The 19265-nt window shown below is 54.4% G+C and overlaps 1 protein-coding gene across 1 annotated transcript in view; it reads left to right on the top strand.

The window, feature by feature from the left end:
* FAIM2 (Fas apoptotic inhibitory molecule 2) overlaps positions 1–18441 on the top strand; it is a 33537-nt gene extending 15096 nt beyond the window's left edge. The window contains exons 10-12 of the mRNA XM_025883403.2: positions 64–159; positions 1862–1915; positions 14512–18441. Of these exons, the coding sequence (XP_025739188.1) occupies positions 64–159; positions 1862–1915; positions 14512–14661 (300 nt within the window). The 3' untranslated portion in view covers positions 14662–18441. The remainder of the gene's footprint in view (positions 1–63; positions 160–1861; positions 1916–14511) is intronic.
* The last annotated feature ends 824 nt before the right edge of the window (positions 18442–19265 follow it).

Raw genomic sequence — 19265 nt, forward strand, 5'->3', positions numbered from 1 at the left:
CCCCCGGGAATGCGCAGCCCTCCTGTGCAGGCCCAACAGCTGACGCCTGTCCCATCCCTGCAGTTTGACTTCACCTCCTGCCAGGGTGTGATCTTCGTGCTGCTCATGACTCTTTTCTTCAGTGGACTCATCCTGGCCATCCTCCTGCCCTTCCAATATGTGAGTCCCCCGGGTCTCTCAGTGGGGCCCTGGGGAGGGAGGGAGAGCCCACCTTGCCCAAAGGTGCTGTTTCCTCCCCCGCCCTCTGGGGAAGGCCCAGAGCCAAAGGCCTACAGCCTGCCTTCCTGTCCAGGCCTCCTGGCACCTGCCCTGGGCTTGTCGGCAGGAGAAGCAAACCAACAAGGAGGCTTTTCTTGGCAGGCCTGGGCACCTGCTTGCACCACGGGCCACATCCAGCTTCATCTTTCTCATCCTCCCCTCTAGGGGGGAGGTGAGGCTGGGGGGGGAGCACAACACATTTAAACCCCGGAGCAGAGAAGGGAGCACAGGAGCGCCAGAGGGCCACGAGGCCCAGAAGGGCCCTGAGCAAGGGCCCCCCGGAGCTCTTGAGGGAGCAGCGAAGTCCAGAGAGACAGAATCTGGCTGGCCAGGCAGGCAGGAGGTGGGGCAGTGGGGCTCTGAGCATACCCCGACCCCATTAGAGTATCAGTGGGGCCAGCCGAATCTCAGCCGGCCGGTCGGTCCCGGGAAATCCAACCAGGACTGCAGAGGGCTCAGTGGTGACTGACGCAGTCAGGCTGCTGCGGATGGAGAAGGGGGCAGATTGAGGGCATCACTGGAGGGGCCTGAGATTTAGTCCTGGGAACCCAAGGGATGAGGCTATTAGACCCCTGCTAGAGGGCTCAGTTCTTACACCCCCCAGCCCCCACCCAAGGCTCCTCTTAACCACTTTTGGTGCATGATCCCCACCGCTGCCCCTTTTCTGCTAGGCTAAGAGCCGCATTCCTCACTCTCCCCTTCCCCCACCCCATCCTGCCCAGCTCCGGCCCCCAGGGTTATTGGCTCTAAGTCCAGGACCTCAGAATTGGCTCTAGCATTTCCTTGGCACTTCCCAAGATCCTGTTGACGAAGGGAGGGACCGGAGCTGGTCTGGGGGCCCTCTGTGTATCTAGGATGGGGGTGCAGTTACAGGAAGGGGCCTCAGAGCTTCAAAGAACCCTTTATTGACTCAGGGCAGGCCACTGGGGTGCTTGTGTTTCCAGGACTCTTCTGGGGGAAGGCCCTGTGGAGGGGGACATGACTGGAAACTTGCAGAGTTTCCACACCCACCTGGGTGCCTCTGAGACCTAGGGGGAACCAAGGTTGGGCAGGGGCGCTGTTCCAGTCTCTGCAAGCAATCCCATCATGCACACCTGCTAGGGACTCCAGAGGACACCCCCCCACCCCCCTGAGCCCCTCACCCTTTCAGACAAAGCTCGGGAGCTCCCCTACAGAGGAACAGACAGACCCCACACAGGACAGGGATGAGTTCGCACTGGGCGGTCGGGGGGAGGTAGCAACCTGAGGCCAGGCTCAGGCTGGGAAGATGACAGGGGTCCCACAGGATGAGTCTCCCTCATTCAGCCTGAGTCTGGGGCTGTGTATGCAGGGAACAAGTACCAATCACCCGGAACGGCCCTGCTAGTCCCTCCATGATCACTGCTATCCTGGGCTTCCCCAGACCCACCCTGAGCCCACAGAGAATCAAGGACCCCTCTCTGTTCTGGGGCTTTTTAGGGACTGCTGGGGAGGGTTGGGGGGTGCCGTGAGAGATGGAATCCACTGCGGAGGTCTGTGCTATGTCCTCTGGTTTCTGGACTAAGCCCTTCTCCCTGCCCCTTCGCCCCCACCAACCTAAACCCTTTCCATGTCTGCTCCGCAGGTGCCCTGGCTCCATGCAGTATATGCCGTCCTGGGAGCGGGCGTGTTTACGTTGGTGAGTGTGGCTCCCTGGGGGGGCCCCGCCTCCTCAACCTCTGATCACCTCCCCAGGTCCCTCCTCTGTCCCTGTCTTCCTCACCGTCCTCCTCCCTGACACCATGTGAGGCTCCTGGGGGCGGGTCAGGGCTCAATGCCGCAATCAGGGAACTCTCTCTGGTCTCCGGGACACGCAGCTTAGCTGGGCAGGGAAGGAGGGAGGTTGTAACAACAGGATTAGAGCTTTAGCCAGAGCTGAGAAGAGGCACCCCTGGGTCCTGGGGAGGGCCAGTGCTGCTTGTGGGGGTGTGAGAGAATGAGGGTGCCCTGGCCACGGGGACTAAGTCATTGCTCTCCTAGGGGTAATGTGGGAAGGCTTCTTGGAGTCAGGGAGATTCCAAGTGTGAGAGATGCACTTAGTTCAAGCTCGCTCTTGGTTGTTCTCACTGGACTGAGAGTGTTGACAATGACAATGAGGATGACGATGATAACAGTAATAGCTAATATTTATTGAGCACTTCCCCCCACCAGCAAGCCCTTCATGTGCATTTCGTCCTCACCAAAACTCTATAAAATAGGATCTATTGTTATCAGATTCAGATGAAGAACCTGAAGCTCAGAGACCAAATGACTTGGCCAAGTTCACACGGCGTCCTAGGAGGTGGAGGGCCAGACTGGGAACCCGGATGGTCTCGTTCCAGAGCCCCACTCTGGGTCTGAGGCCACATGGGGAGGGGCATGGGGTGGTTGGAAGCAGAGGCCCAGGAGACAGGAGGTAACCAGGGGCAGACAACTGCCTGGAGCAGCCCACCACAGGCCCTTTGCTCAGGTGGGCTCTGTGCACCCGAATGTGACAGTGCTCCAGGACCCCCACCCCCGAGGTGGGCAAGCTCATCTTGGTAACATCTTCTCAGGGAGCACCCAAGGTCAACATTCACTGCCAGCACTAGCAGCCACCCGGCCCTCTTTCCCTCCTTCATTGGAATGCTCAGCTCAGCTCAGTCTGGCCAGAGTTCTAGACTTATTCACAGGTTCCACAGGCTTGTGAGTGACAGACTGGAAAAAATGGAGGGTCAGAACTAGGAGCAGATGTTTTGAGGGGTGTGGACAAGAAACGGGGTGTGGTAGATTCATTCATTCATCTCCACAGGTGTTTATTGAGCACTACTATGTGTGAGGTACTGTGTTCTGTGCCCAGGATGCCACGGTCAACAGGAGGGGCACAGTGCGTGGCACATAGTGGCATTCAGGAAATATCTGTGGAATGAGGAAATGACCTTCAGGCTTGGAACCTGAGGCTGGAAGGGACTGAAAAGGAATCTAGTGAAACTCCAAGCCCTTCCTTTTATAGATGAGAAAACTGGACCACAAAGAAGTTGAATGACTGGCAAGAGAAGGGCATATCAACTAACCGTGGCCTTGGTCAAGACTAGGTTGACCAATTTATCTCAGTTTACCCGGAACTTTCCCAGTTTGAGCACTGAAAGTCCCACTTCTTGAGGGAACCCCTAAATCCTGGGCAAATCGGGAAGGTTGGTCACCACACAGCACTAACTTCTCTTGGCTCCTGCACCAAAGCTCTCTCCTCCAGGCAGTACCTACTTAAAACAAATTTCGGTGAAGAGGATGGATAGGGAATAGGGCCAGGAGGAAAGAAAGAGGCAGGGTCACCCGGGGGGGAGGGCAGGGTGGAGCGAGCCTGGGAGGCTTCGGAGGGCAGCTTTTGCCAGGGACGAATGGAAGAAGAGGGGTGAATATGCAGGGCAGAGTGCGAGGCAGATGAGCATCAGTGGGGGGTTGGGAGGTTACTTGGCTTCATGTGGATCAGGTCACAGTGAGTATGTCAGCTTAGCGGGAAGGCTGTACATACAAGTGGGGCTGGATGAACAGTAATCTCCAAAATTTGTTTAGTAATCCCCTGTGTTATTAGAATAATAAAAATAATCCCAATCATCTGTTCCACCCTTTACATTTTACAAAACACTTTCACGCCTGTTACTTCATGGGCTCTCCACCACAACCCAGGGAGGGAGGCAGCGGCTGATGTTATAAGACCTGCTTTCCACATCTGAAGCCCTGGGTATTTCGGGCTGGTACAGAGTCCCGTTGCCAGTAAGGGGCAGATTTAGGACAGGACCCAGGTGTCCTGTGCCCAGCCTGGTGTCATTTCCAGCACCCCTGTGGTCCCCCTCAAAGAAGACAACTCTTATTAGTTCGGAGTTGGGGGGAAGCTGGGGAGCTCTCTCCAACAACCCCCCTGCTCCCCACCCCCACCAGCATTGCCCTCTCTCCTGGATTATTCCCATCAGCGTGGAAACAGGCTATAATTTCTCCCGTCTGGAAACACACACACACACACACACACACACACACACACACAGCCCACTCTTGACCCACATCCCCTTCTAACACCCCCATTTAGAGCAAGAAGCTCTAATAAGGGAATCTACACTGACTAGAGGCTCCCCCTTGGAAGCAGAGCGTTCCTATGAAAGCTTTCGTAAACTAGAACGGTGTAAACTGAACAAACAATGACCATGAATTTATACGGAAGAGATTTTGAGTGTCCCAGACCCCAAAAATAACCCCTTAGGTTTTTCTGCTACCTTAGGACACATCTTGCTGACCTTTGGCACAAAATAAATAGAGATAAAACACAGGAGCTCACAGACATGTGTCCAAGCTGCGGCAGCTTGATACCGAGATGCTGGGTGTGGTTCCGAGGCAAGGAGCTTGGGGGCGCCGCTCATTGCTCAGGGTGCATGTCGCCTCTATAACACCTCCCTGCAAAGCAAATCCTGGATGCTATGGTCGATACTTTTTTTTTTTTTTTATAAAAGTGAAAATCCTCTTTGGATTTCTTTTGGTTAGTGAAATCAGGTACTACTGCACGTCTTTGGTAAAAATGAAATGGTGTAACTTGAATTTTCGGCAAGAGGGGGTACCTGTATTTCCAGTTTGTCTCCTACCTGCTCTTCTCCCAATCCTTCTCCAATTCTCTGAATCCTCTTAATGCTCTCACCAGGGTCAGCAACAGGTTCCATGTTGCTAAATCCAGAGGTCATCTCCCAGCCCTCACCTTGCCAGACTCAGCTTGTTTGATACCGCTGCTCATTCCTCCACCCAGAAGCATCTTCTTCCCTGGGCATCTTGGCCACCAGCTGTCCTGTTTTCCTCCAGCCTCCCTGCTCACACTGAGCGCCAGCGGGCCATCAGCTCTTCTCTCTCTACCCTCAGCTCCCCACGGGATCTCAGACTGTCTCAAGACTTTGAATACCATCTTTAATGCTGATGGCCCTAAAACTCATCTCCAGCCCAGAATTCCAGACTAGAATTTCCAGTTGCCTACTCAGTATCCCCATTTGGAAATCTGTGAGGCACCCCAAACCTATTATGTACAAAACCGAGCGCCTGCTTTCTCCCTGAACTCCTGCTTCTCCCACAACTTCCCCATCTCTGTCAATGGCAACTCCTCCTTCCAGTCACTCAGGCCAAACGCCCTGCTGACATCCTCCACTCCTCTGCTGTCTTCACACCCCACATCTGGCCCCGCAGCAAATTCTGTTGGCTCCACCTTCTAGCCAGAATCTGACCACTTGTCTCCACCTACGTGGCTACTCCCTTGTCCGTGTCCTGAATTGCTCCCACTGGTGGGGCCCCCACAGTCAATGCTCAATGCAAGCAGCTAGAGTGATCCTGTTAAGGGTGAATGAGGTCAGATCATTCCTCCCCTTGGCCGTCAGAGATCGCTCCCCAGGCCCCTGCTGACCTCACCTCCTCCCATGCCCCCTCCCTCACTCTGCTGTCTTCTTGCTGCCCCTGGCCATGACAGGCTCACGCCCAGCCCAGCGCCTCTGCACCTGCAGCTGCCTCCGTCTGTCCCCTCAGATCCACTCCCAGCTCTCTGTGTCCCCGCCTTCAGGTCTTCACTTTGTTTATAATTCTGTGTGACTGTGCATGCACACACGCCCACACGCGCACATGCACACACACACAACTCCCTGCTTTATTTCTCACCATAGCGCTTCTCATCCTCTGACACACTCTTATATTTTCCTGATTTCTTTGTTGATTGCTTGTCTCCCTGCAGCAGAATTTAAGTTCCTTGAGGGCAAGGATTTTTGTCTGGCTCATTCTTCGCCGCATGCCCAGTGCCTCGAATAGTGCCTGGCACCCAGTAGGCACCCCCTTGATGTTTGTGGAATGAGTGGAGGCCTGAGAGGCCGGCCGGCCGAGGGGTCAGGGCTGGCTAAGGTGCTGGTCAGTCTCAGTTGTACAGTGAGTCACAGGGAGGAGAAGCCTCAGTGCCTAATTACCAGTTAATGTCTCATTAGGAGAGCAACACACTGAAAGGCCCTGCTCCTCCTGCCGATTATGTAAACAATGGTCAGGAGTGCATGGTGTAGTGTGAATCCCCCGGCTCTGTCCCTTGCCCCTTGTTCACCTGGGTCACCAGGAGGGGAGACGTGCCACAGGTCCTCTGGGCCCCCTGGGGTAGGATAGAGCTGAGGAGGGGCCCTCGATTCATTCTCCTCCCTTCTCTGAGTTTCAGGTGGACAGAGGCCATCAGAGGCCCCAGCCCCACAAGAACTGTCTTGGGGCCTTTCCATTAACCCCAACTCAGAATGTCCCTGACCTCGGTATGACCCTGCTTCCGGTGTCAGTTCTGTCCTGTGGAAGCTGTGGTCCCCTAGTCTCTTCATCCGCCCACCCTGGCATCTCCCACCCCAGCCTGTGGAGAAGTCTCAGCACCATGAGGGGCCCTCCCAGCATTGCAACTAGAATGACAAGACAGCGCTCAGAGCATCCCGGCCCAGCTGCTGCAAGGAGGTTGTGCGAGAGGCGTCAGAGGGGGTCCCAGACCCCAGGGAGGAGCCCCCTCCCCTGCCCAATCCTCCCAGCCAGGGCCTTGGAAGGGCTGCTAGAATCAAATGGTCTCCTCTCTTAGAGACCTCAGCCCCTCCCTGACAGTCTCTGTCATCTGGCAGCGCAGAGCCGCCAAGTTGGATGAAGCTGAGCTTGGGCGTGGGGGAGCCCGGGCTTCTTAGAGCCGAGGTCCAGCCTTGAGGAACAGGCCCCTCCTAGGCCTCACCTGTCTAGCCTTGGTGCATTCTCAAGAGGCTTTGGGTTTTCTGCTTCACCCCTATCTCATACCCCCCACTGGGCACCAGACACAAATGCCAATAGAAGAGGGTGAGTCAGCCCACAGGTACCTCAGGGCGGCCTCATCCTCCTCACCCCTGTCATTCCCTCTTCTTGGGTGCTTTCATGTAGAAGCTCATGGAAGATCAGGCAGGAGAGCATGAGGGCTTGGCTGGGTGGGATGATGGGGCAAGGTGGAGGGGCTGGGACAAAGCAGGAGGGCTGGGGCAGGGAGAGAGAGAGCAGGTCAGGCCAGCAGGTTTCCCACTGTGGCTGAGCCTCTGTGCTTACATGGCTCTACCTCAGAGCTGGTCCTTCTTTCGGGAAGCTAACTTCTCCCAGCCACCTAAATCAGGAAGCCAAGCCAGGAAACTTAGGGAAGAAACTAGGCATAGGACTTTAGAAATTAGGTGACAAGCCCAGTAGGAACAAACTCTCCCCTGCCCAGCCTGGCCAGTCTGGGGACCTCAGAAAACATCACAGTCTCTGTGTTTTAAGGAGGATTATCAAGAAGCTGTGTGGATAGGCCAGAGGCAGAGAGACCAGTTAAGAGGCCACTGCCGAACCCCAGGGTCAGGAACAGGCTGACAGAAAGAATATGTGGTAGAAAGAACATGTGCTGGTCAGAACTGGACATTTCAGGGCCCGATGGTGTTTGGGTGAGTGAGGCTTAGGTAGGAAGATGCTTTGTTTGTAGAGGTGCTGGGCCTCCAATACTGGCTGTTGGCCCCTGACCATGGGGAAGATGCACACAGCCATCTGTCCTCGGCCCCTGGAAGAAAGGAGAGCAGAGACTGAGCCCTCAGAGCTGGCATGGACCTATTTGTGCTGAGGCCTCGAGAGATGCCCCCCACCCCACATACACTCCCACATATCACACAACCCCCTCACGTACCACACACACCACACATGTACCACACAAACACCACACGCACAGCATACAATCCCCCCACGTACCACACACAGCACACAACCCCCCGTGTACCACACACACCACACACACCACACATGTACCACACACCATGTATGTGCACACACACACACATAGACAGGCACACAGTGTTAGCTGCCAAAGCTGGATGAAAGCCCCATTTTCCTGACTCTCAGCCCAGTATTCTTTCAACTCTGCCTCCCTGTCCATTTCACAGGGAAAACAGAGGCCTCCTGACTGACTCCCTCCACAGCAGAAGGACCCAGAGAGGCTTTCTCAACCTCTGAGACCAGGCTTTTAGCAGTTACTTCCAGCCAGTCCCAACAGAGAATCTGTGTCCCCTGTGTCCCCATGACTGGCCTGGGCCAGCCCCACAGCATCTGGAGGCTTCTGGAAAGAGACTGCTGTTTGCCCCCACCCCAGCCCTCTCCCTGCTTTTCTAGTCAGGGCCATGATATATGCCTTATCTTCTTCACAATTAGAGAAACACTTTGAAAAGCAAAAAGGGCTACACAAACCCAAGGAAGGGTATGATTTTATTTTAGTCTTATCTTTATTTCATTCAGAGCTTAGAGGCTCTTTTGCCTCAGTTTTTTACATGAGCCTGAAAGATCTTGTGAGAACCTTCTCTGTTCTGCCACCCACCCTCCAGCCACTCAAACAGCCCTATAACACCTCCCCTGAGGCCTCATCTGAACCCTCCAGAAATGGAGTGCTTTCCTCTGAGGGCTACAGGTGGGAGGGTGGATTGCAGGGTGATTGCTCCTTCAGGGGGAAAGTGCACTTGGCGTCCCCCTCCCAGGACTCTCCTCAGTTTCACTTCCTGAGGCACGAATCCTCAGCGACAAACGCCCTGCTCAAACCAAGCCCTTCAAACCGACATCTTGACCTGGAGAAGGTGCAAGAAGCCCGTCTCCCGGCCCCCCAGGGATGGGGGACTGAAGGGGAGGGGTGGTTCAGAGTTCCTGCAGGGCCGAGGAGTATCTAACTGGCACGCTGGGGCGCGGGAGGCACAAGTTGCTGCCCTCGTACCCAGAGCAGAGCCAGGAAGAGGTGCTATCAGAAGGGCCGGGGGACTCTCTAGGTGGCCACATGCGCGCTACCCCAACAATTTTCAAGGTCTAGCTCATCCTCTTACCACTGTGACCTTGGGCAAGTTGCTTGACTTCTCTGTGCCTCAGTTGCTTCATCTTCAAAATGGGCTACTATGAACTCTTCCACAAAGCCGTGGTAATAACTAAGCAAGACAACATACGAAAGGAAAAACGAAGACAGCCTAGCACCTGGAACTCGGTGCTTTCTCAACTACCGTGAGAGCTTTCACCCTTATTGTAAATGTTGACCTTGTAACTCAGAGCACCGAATTTTGGAGCAGAGTTCCTGGGGTTCAAATCCATTCTCTGCCACGTTCTAGCTGTGTGGGCTGATAAAATCATATCACCTCCCTGTGCTTCCGTTTCCTTATCTCTAAAATGCAGATAATAATAGTACCTGCCTCGTAGGTTGTTGTGACTTGCAAGTGAATTGCTATATGCAAAGCACTCAGAAAGTGCCTGGCACATCATTAATCAATAATATCACCTGTCGGGCGCCTGGGTGGCTCAGTTGTTAAGCGACTGCCTTCGGCTCAGGTCATGATCCTGGAGTCCCGGGATCGAGTCCCGCGTCGGGCTCCCTGCTCTGCAGGGAGTCTGCTTCTCCCTCTGACCCTCTTCCCTCTCGTGCTCTCTATCTCTCTCATTCTCTCTCTCTCAAATAAATAAATAAATCTTTAAAAAAAATAATATCACCTGTTAGTAGTCAGTTGGAAGATTTGAACCCAGGTCTGCATGACTCCCCAGTCCGTGTTTTTAAGCACTGTATTACCCTCATGCCCTTCCTCAGAGGACCACACAGGGGCTCTTTCACACACTTTCATGTACTGCTCCCCTTTATCCTGGGGCAGGCTTTCTGGCTCACGTGCCTGCCAGACCCTGTTTCTTCAGTGGCCACCTGGAGGTGCTCCCCAGGACCCAGGGCTGCAGGCAGATGCTGTTTTGCCATTTAAACTTTTGACACTCCGAGTATCTTCTGTTGGCACCAGGCAACAGTGGACCCCAGGTCTCCACTCACAGCCTCTCCTCCACTCCCCTACTCCCTCATCCTGTCCCGCAACCCGGCCAAGGGCACAAGGGCTTAAGGCTGGCGGCCTCTTTCTATAGAATCCCCCAGGCCCCGGCCAGGTGGGCCCAGCGCTCCCTACAGCCCCCCAGGAAGCCTACAGCACTCTTGGCCTTGCGCTCTGTTTGTGCTTCTCTTCCCCCCTCTTCCAGCCTTCCACACACACACACACACACACACACACACACACACGCCCCAAAGCAGTGTCACATGGTGGAAGGAGAACGGGATTTGGGGTCCGTCCTCTTGGCTATGTGAAGTGAGCAAGTCATTTACACTCTTTGTGCCCCAGACTCCTCAGCTTCATGATGGACATGATAACGGAACGCCTGTCCTAGAAGCTTGTGTGAGGATTCAATGAAAAGGTTCACCAGCTCTTTTTTTGTGTGTTACTTTGATCCTTCTTTTCAAAATTTCCAATTAACTAATATATGAATACATTCATTCATTTATTTCAGTTAATATAGATAAAGCAAATGTCACTTGCATGTCCTTCGCTACCTTCCTCAGTGGTAAGTGCTGTGGTCAATTGTCTCTCCTTCCAGACCTTTCTATATTCATTTTATAGGTATCTGCTATATAGGCATCTATGACATAGTCTTGTGCAGGTATTTTGTTGTTGTTGTTACAGAAAGGGGATTTTATGATGTAGATTTTTCTGCAGCCTGTTCTTTTCTCATGATAGCTTATTTCAGAGATGTTTCTACCTCAGTAGTGCTGCCCACGGTTTATTTAACCCACCCCTGGTTGCACGTCTGGAGTTTCCAAACCCTTCACTGTTAGAACCAGCACTGCTGCACGTGGCCTTGGGCGTATGCTGCTTGGCACACTCACTCTGGCATTTCTGTAGGTTGGACACGGTCCCCGTGTTATTTTTTTATGCTGATTCAACACATGGTAACCCCAGCTTTTTGTATTCAGTGCCTGTTTGTTGCTGGCTCTGAGCGGGCCTCTGCCTGGCATGGCTTCCCAGTGTTTCTCAGCCTCACCTCTGGGAGGACAGCAGACATAAGCCGAGGACACAGCAGCCTCAGGCCAGGAGTGTGGCCAGGGGGCCCTGACCGGGCCCAGCCTGGCCAATAGGGTGGATGAGGCAAGTTGGCCTTTGGCTCCTCTGTCCTCTGTGAACGACCTCCCCCCGCCCCCCCACCAGCCACCACGACCTGCTTCTCTATCAAAATGGGAGACAGATGGTCTGGATCCAGCTCCAGGGAAGTGACCGTCAGCAAGCCACTCACTTGCTCAAGACGCCTTTCCTCGTATGTAAAACAGTGATAATAATACCACCTCCTATGAAGGGAGCTGAGATCAAGGATTAGTGTGTGAAAGGGTGCCTCAGAGGTAAGTTAGTAGCCTCCTACTCCCCCTCTGCCTCTTGGCCCTGAGCCGTGCCCCTCCTCCCGAGTGCTCCTCCTGCAGCATCTCATCTCGTGCTCAGCTGGCTGCCAGCTGAAGCACCTGTGACTTTTCAGGCGTCAGCGGTCAACGCAGGTATTAGCTCTCAACTAAGATCTTAGCTGCCAAGATGTTAACTTATGACCAACATAGCTGCTCTCAGCCGAGACGTTAGTTAACAATGCTCACCATCACCCAAGGTTATCAGGTTCCTTTCCCCTGCAATAAGTGCATGCTCATAATGGAATCCCTGATAATTTGCTTTCATTAGACCGTCGGCTGTCTGAAGGCAAGCTCCCTGGAACATAGTAGGTGCTCGATCGATATTGTTGGGACTAAATGAGTGGAAAGCCGTCAGCTGACTCGCAGGTGTGAGGCTGCAGTGCTGGGTGGTACCAGGCAGGGCAACTGAAATCTGGGCCAGGCTATCCCAGGTCGCACCACGTCGATAAGCATCCATGGCCACAGGCCAAGGGCAGGGGCAGAGACCATTTCATTCCTCTTTTCTGCAAGAGCAAAGCCTGCTGGCTGCTCTGGGAGGCCTCCCGGGCGGGTGCTCCTTGGAGGAGCCACCCCCAGAACCTGGTCAGGTCCAAGCCTTCTAGGTTGAGAGATTCAATTTCATTAGCTCACCCAGGGGTGACCGGGCTCTTGAGAAATCAACGAAGCAAGCCACTGATTGATAAGCCAGGTCAGCAATTTATTAACTTCTGCTGGCAGCATGGAGGTCCCTCTCCTTGCTCGTTCTCTCTGGAGAGGGGAAAACTTCCGTGGGAATCCAAATCCAAATCAGAAGGAGCAGAGCAGAATGAAGAGAGAGAATAATAATGCTTGATGCCACATACACTGTCATACGTTTACCCTCAACACCACGCTATGGTGTGGTCATTATTACTGTCCCATTTTGTAGATGAGGACACTAAAGTCAGGCGGGTGATGGCTATGGAGGGATGGAAACAGTGCTCAAATGCAAGTGTTCCGACTCCGGTCCTGTGTCCTCATGCACCCTCCCCTCAGTGCTGCTGAGCTCAGGGAGCCTGACCTGCACCGCACAAGGCCCCCCTCAGCCCCCACTGTGGCTCTCCCCGTTCCTTCTGTTAAGGCTACACAGCGTCCCCTAGAAACATTTCCTCCTTCTCGATGGGCCGCCAGAGACCCGTGGGTCTTGGCAGCAGCCTATGACATGTTCTCAAGGGGGCACCTTTCCTTCTGCAGATAATAACTACAAGCCCACATTAACAGCCAGCATTCATTAAGTTCTTGCCGCGTGTCAGGCACCAGGCCAGGCACTCTGTGCGCATCCTCATTCTCACAACCTCAGGAGGCAAGCACACTCATCTCCCTTTTCTAGATATGGATTCCGGCTTGGGGAGACTGCCTTGCCCAGGGTCCCAGAGCTAGTGGGGAGTGGAGTTGAGGCTGGATTCAGTTCAGGCTGACTTTCAAGCCCATGCTCATAATCACCCCCACCCCACCCCCCACCTTCCAGGGTGTCATGCCTTGATGTCCCACATGCTGGAGATGCTCCCTATCGGAGCCTCCGGCCCCTGGGCTCTAGTCCCTCTCCCTCTGCCCCGTTGCCCCCTGCTCCTGCCATGCTGAATTCCTCACTTTCCCCGCCACGGTGCACCTCCCCAGGCCTTCTCAGTCTAGCAAACTCCAAGTCGTCCTTCAAGCCCCAGGTAAAATGTCATCTCTCCTGGGCCACCTTCCTCCTGCTCAATCAGCCCTAATTATGGCATTTACTGAGTTTTATTGTAATCACCCCACAAAGTGGTGAGTCCTGGAAGGAAGGCACGGCATGGTGGTGTCTCTGCCAGGAAGTTGCTCGCACCAACTCTTGCCTCATACATATTTATTGCGTAATGAATGTTCCAGAGGACTCAAGGTACATAGGTCTTCCACACACAAGTGACAGAAGAGCTGGGCACAGCCCAGTTAACAAGAATGTGAATGGATTTAAAGAATTCCAAACCCATGTGGGCCAGTGGTTCATAACCTTTGAGACACTGGTGGAACTTTTGGGCTTCTTTTCTCCCAGAAAACTACACTGTGCCTGTGAAGCGTCATATGCTATTTCTAGGGGGTTCTGCTTCCTGTGCTTGGACCCCAGGGAATAGCTAATTTGGTGTAGACAGTAGGAAGGCCTTGTGGGGGGCAGTAGGGGGGCAGAGAGGAGCTGTCTCTAAGGGAATCACTGTTCATAGTCTGTTAGGCCAAGAAGGTGCCCCGGGAAGACAGTGTTTCCTGGCAGGAGACACATTAACCACTGGTGCTGCTCACAAACAGCAGAACAGAATGGCTAAGGGTGGGGCCTGTGGAGCCAGACTGCTCAGGTTCAAATCCTAGCTTTGCCACTTCCCAGCTCTGTGACCTCAGGCAAGAGCTTAACATCTCTGGGCCATGGTTTCCTCTAGGAATAATCCCTACTCAAGGGATGTTATTAGGACTAAGTGGGCTAATGTCCACAGAACACAGAATAAGTGCCTGTTCTCTGCTCACTGTTAAATGAAGCATTTGTTCATCTTCTAAGAGCAGGGCCCTGAGGCAATGGCGAGAAGACTAGGCCTCAGCTTGAAGGTCCCTTCCTCCAGGAAGCCTTCCCTAGCTCCCTGCCACACTCACATAGGTCAAGATCCTTATTATTAGCCACCCTCCTGGGACACTTCCCATTTCTCTTTGGTTTCCCTCATATTAACGATTACTTCCACTCTAGACTCTAAGGCCTGATCTTGTCTGTCTTTCTTGACTATTTCCCTGTGCTTGGCACATAGTAGATGCTTGGGGAAATAGGTGTTAATTAGGGACAGAAGGTGTTGAGAAAGTTCCAGATTCTGGGCCATTCCAGGAGGGTCACTGAGCAGCCAAGCAGCAGATGATGGTAACAAAATCAGGGTGGGGGGGAGGCTGGATGGGGACACTGAGGCCCCTTGGTCGGTGTCACAGTGCTGGATCTTCTGACTTCTCTCTCTTCCCCCTTCTCTCAGTTCCTGGCATTTGACACGCAGTTGCTGATGGGTAACCGACGCCACTCACTGAGCCCTGAGGAGTATATTTTTGGAGCCCTCAACATTTACCTAGACATCATCTACATCTTCACCTTCTTCCTGCAGCTTTTTGGCACCAACCGGGAATGAGGAGCCCTCCCTCCCTCCCTCCTTTCCTTCCTTCCTTCCTTCCTTCCTTCCTTCCTTCCTTCCTTCCAAGAATGTCCCCTTGCTGGTCCTCTGACCCTCCCTGTACTCCTGCAAGCCCAGATATAAAACTAGCTGCCAGCCCATCCTTTGGCCTCCCCTCAGCCCGATGCTCATCCTCACTCTCTGCAGCTTGTACCCAAGCATTAGGGGCCCTGTGGAACCGAGGTCACACCCTCCCCCTCTGTGCTGCCCCTTCTCCCCACTTAATCTCCCAAAGTGGACAGTCAAGGCCAGAGGCTCCCCTGGCTTTGAGGACCAGCAGGATTTCAGATGTGGGAAAGAGAACCCAGGAAGCCTAGCTGAAGCCTGCACCCCACTGAGGTTCCTCCTAAGGCTGCCACAGCTGTGTGACCTTGGGGTACACTGTCCTCTGTCCAATCCACCCCTCTGTTCTTTCCTTCCAGATCAGGCATTGACACTTATAAGGGGGTGGGAGGAAGCGGGGCGAGGAGGTGAGGCTGCTTTGCAGGTGGGGGGGATGTGGGTGGACCAAATGGTTGTCCCAGGCTGCCCATCCTCGCAGCTTTGAGACCAGCAGCTTGTTCTAGGCACTTGAGCCCTGGGGCCCGTGGGAGAGGGACAGGAAGCCATCTGCACTTGCCTTGGTTTACCCTCCTGGGTCATGACAGAGCACTGCTGGGGTAGGAGGTGGGGACAGGGGGCTCTGCTTCTAAAGTGGGGACCTGTCCAGGGGTTGTAAGGGAAGTGCGAACAGGCAGCCCTCTGGGAGGCGTGGGCTCTGTAGTAGCACCAATTCACCCCGACCTGCATCTCCCTGGGGGGCGTTTGAGGTTGGCTGGACTGACCTTCTCTCACCCTCTTCTCTGGACCCCCTGGGTTGTCCCCCACCCTAGGCCTAGGGTTGAGTGGAGTGCTTGGGCCCTAGAGGATTGGATGCTCTGAGAGAGGGATGGTTATACTAGTTGCTGAAACAGCCCCACGGGGAGGGAATCCTGCCCTGCCCTGAGGCCTTTCTGCACTTCTTTCCTAAACTCTCCCCCATCCCCTGCTGCCATGTGCTGGCTGATCCCCAAGCCAGGCCTCCTGAGGCCTCAGTTGGCAGTGCCCATGTCCCTCCCCCTGGCTTCTGTGGCCACTCAGCCTGGAATCCTAAGCCCCCTCCATTCCTTATCTCCTTATCTCTCCAGTTTGGTAGCTGTTCAGCAGAGCCCGTCCCTCCAGCTGGTCCCATGTGATGAGGTCTGGTCTCCTTATCAGCCTCTAGGCAGCTGAGAGCTGAGACTTGGGCAGGGTGTGCGTCAGCCACCCAGCCCCCTGCAGGCCCTGCTGGGGAGGGGACGAGGGGGCCACACCTGGGGGAAGTGTACAGCCGGCACCTCGCAGCCAGCTCTGGGCCAGTGGAAAGTTACTGGGTGGGGTCAGGGAGGTTCAGATACCTGACCTTCCCTTGGCCTCTCCCTTCCGGGCTCACCTCTGTCCCCTACGCTGGGGGCTCTTTTGCCCTTGGAGAGAGTGACTTAGGTATGTTATCAATCTGTTTTGACTCTTCCTTCAGACCACCCTTCCTGTTTTCAGCTTTCAAGAAATATTTCAGAAGCCTTTGAAATTTTGTTCCACCTTGGGCATTTGAGGAAAGAGGGAAGCAAAAACAGACGGTGGTGTTTGTGTATGAGACAAAGGCAACTGGGAGCATGGCTGGATGCCTACTGTGTGCTGGTCTCAATTAATCCATTAAAGCAATCCTATAAAGGGAGTAGTCTGCACATGCCAGTCGCGGAGGGAAAGGCTGAGGTGATGGAGAGGCTCGGTGACAAGACCAAGGGCATACAGCTAACCTACTAGGTTGGGGCTAGAATGAGACCAGGTGGTCAGGCCAGACATCTCCTGATGTCTCTGGACATTTGTTGTCCTCTGTGCCACCCCTGGCCTCCCCCCTGCCCCCAACTACCACCACCAAATTTTGTACTCTGTCATTTCCAGCTTTTAGACACAAGCTGGGGAGCAGGATTCTGGTGTCTGATTCCCAGCCTCACTGCCGCAGGGTCATGGTATTAAGCAAGATGGAAGACCTCGGTCTGCACAGTGCAGGGAGAGGCGCCAGAATACTTGTTTCCACTGACTTCCTGGTCTGGTTGCCACCTTCCCTCCAAGGCCCCTTCACTTCCTCTCCTAATCTCTGGCCCCAGTTCCAAAGGGCTTACTCAGCCCGGGCCTTGGCCATGCTTCCCAGAATCCTCTGTCCAGGTCTTCTTCCTAGGACAGTTTATGCAGAAATAGGATTGAGAAGCTCAAATCCAAGACTGAGCTCCGAAAGCTTGGGGGGAAGAGGTAAGCCCTCAGCAACAAACCTGGCGGGGCCACTTGGGCATCCTCAAAGCAGCGAGAATATGCCGCAGAGCCTCCTGCTCCGGGTCCTGTGAGGGATCTGGGACACGCCGAGCTGGCAGCAGAGCCAGGGCTGGGGGCTGTGCCTTCCGCCTGCGCCGAGGCCAGGAGGAGCCCTAGGAACCCCTGGCCGGGGCGTGCGAAGGAGGAAGGGCGGAGGAACAGGAATGCAGGATTAGGAGAAACTGAGAACCTGAAGCTGAGCAGGTGCCACAATCTGCAGAGGAGGAGGAGAACCTGCTGGCCCCTCACATGTTTGGCAGGGGTGGGGCCGGGCCCAGGAAGGGGTAGGTGGGATTTTATAGAGCTCGAGGCAGCCAGGAATCTGACCATCTGGGATGGGAGGCCGGAGGTTTCTTGCCAAGAGGAAGACAGATCAAGAGATCCTCTGCTGGGATTGCGGCTGGGGGGTCCCCGGAGGCACATGGAATTCCCCAGACTCCTGCCCCAATTCCCAGGCGCGTCTGTGGCTCCTGTGTCACCCGAGGAAGCCCCAGGAATCTTGATTCTTCCTCCCAGTGGAGTCAGGAACCAACAGATACCCTGATTTCAAAAAGGCCCTGCCTCTCCCTCCCTGACCCTCCTGGGACAAGGCCAGGAGGGAGCAGAGCTCCCTGCGGGCTGATTTCACGCTAGCACTTTGCTGCCCCGTGGTGGCTGCCGGAGGAAAAGCAGGGCCTGGTTCTGCAGGCGGGAAGCAGGAGGGCTGTATGGCCTGAGGTTCCAGGCGGGATCTGGCTTTCATTTGTGACCCTTCTCAGACCTCCCCAGACCTCCCTCCTCATCAGCCTCCGATGGTTCCCCTTAGTCCAGCCGTTGTCACATCTCTGTCTGCTGGAATCCACCTTGTGCAGCCCGGGCCCCAGAGCTTTCTCCCAAGTGACTGAGGGCAGAGACCTACTGCCACACACAGCCCTTCTGGCCTCAGCTCCTCCAAGCTGCCCAGGGTCCGCGCCTGTTCCCTTCCCTGACCTCGCCTTCCCGGTCCGTGACTGACAGGAGATAAGAATAAAATTATGACACCTGAACCCTTTCCTTCGCCTGCCTTTTGCTTGTCGCCTCAGATGGCCGGGGAGTCCGCGTGTGAGGTTTAACTCAGATTTGATGTGAAAGGTTCACACCAGAACTGTTTCTCCCAGCACAGCTAAGTGTGAATTAAATCTCCACACTTATCTTGATGGGGAAAAAGAAACACTGGGGGCGCCTGGGTGGTTCAGATGGTTAAGCGGCTACCTTCGGTTCATGTCTGTGATCCCAGGGTCCTGGGATGGAGCCTGGAGTCAGGCTCCCTGCTCAGCGGGGAGTCGGTTTCTCAATCTCCCTCTGCCCCTCCCCCCCCCCCTGCTCCCCTCCCCCCCCCCCCCCCTCTCTCTCTCTCTCAGATGAATAAAAAAGAAAAAAGAAAAAAAAGAAACACTGGTCCTCCTGTCGATATATACCCTTTGCAGAGGCTCTTTGGATGCTTGCTCCTGTCACCGCCGAGCTGGAGGTGTCTCTCTTCTACTTCTGTTAGAAGAGTCTTCCTTATGTCGACCCAAAACCTGTGTCCTTAGAAGGAAAGCCTATGTTGTAGCTGGAAGGATCCCCAAGAGCAGCAGCTTTAGGGGTCACCTCTCCCATGAAGCCTTTCTCAGTCCCTCCCCCAGGTGCCCTGGCCACCCCCTCCTCGGAGCCCCCCTGCCCTGTACCACCCCAGCTGCATTTTAACCTCTCCTCCTGTCTGCTTCTATGTATGACACTTGAGCTCCTTGAAGGCACGAACTATCGTTCACCCTTGAATTCACAGGACTTAAGGCAAATAGTCTCAATAAGTGGTTTTTGGATAAATGGAGGCATGAATGAACCTGCTCCAATCCTTTTGCTTTACTTAAGAGGAAACTGAGGAGCAGAGGTGCAGTGACTTGTCCGAGTTTATACACAAGTTAGTGCCGAGAGTGGGATTAGAAGGCACATGGGGTGATGACTACATTGCCAGGTTCCTTCAGGGAACTTGGGGCCCAGGGTGTCGTGTGGGATGGGAACACACCACACTGACGCAGTGGGGGACATTATCCTCACCTGTGACAAGGTTTGGGTATAAATTCAGCCGCAGCCGGGAAGGAGCACGGCAATATTTAGGGGACTCTGGAGAGAGAATAAATAACATTTTTTAGGCACCCACTGTGTACAACGCACTTCCATTGACAAGAAAGATAGGC

This window comes from Callorhinus ursinus, unplaced genomic scaffold (genome assembly GCF_003265705.2).
Source record: "Callorhinus ursinus isolate GAN/ISIS: 27379988/994484 unplaced genomic scaffold, GSC_fseal_2.0 scaffold44, whole genome shotgun sequence".
In the NCBI taxonomy this organism is placed as follows: domain Eukaryota; kingdom Metazoa; phylum Chordata; class Mammalia; order Carnivora; family Otariidae; genus Callorhinus; species Callorhinus ursinus.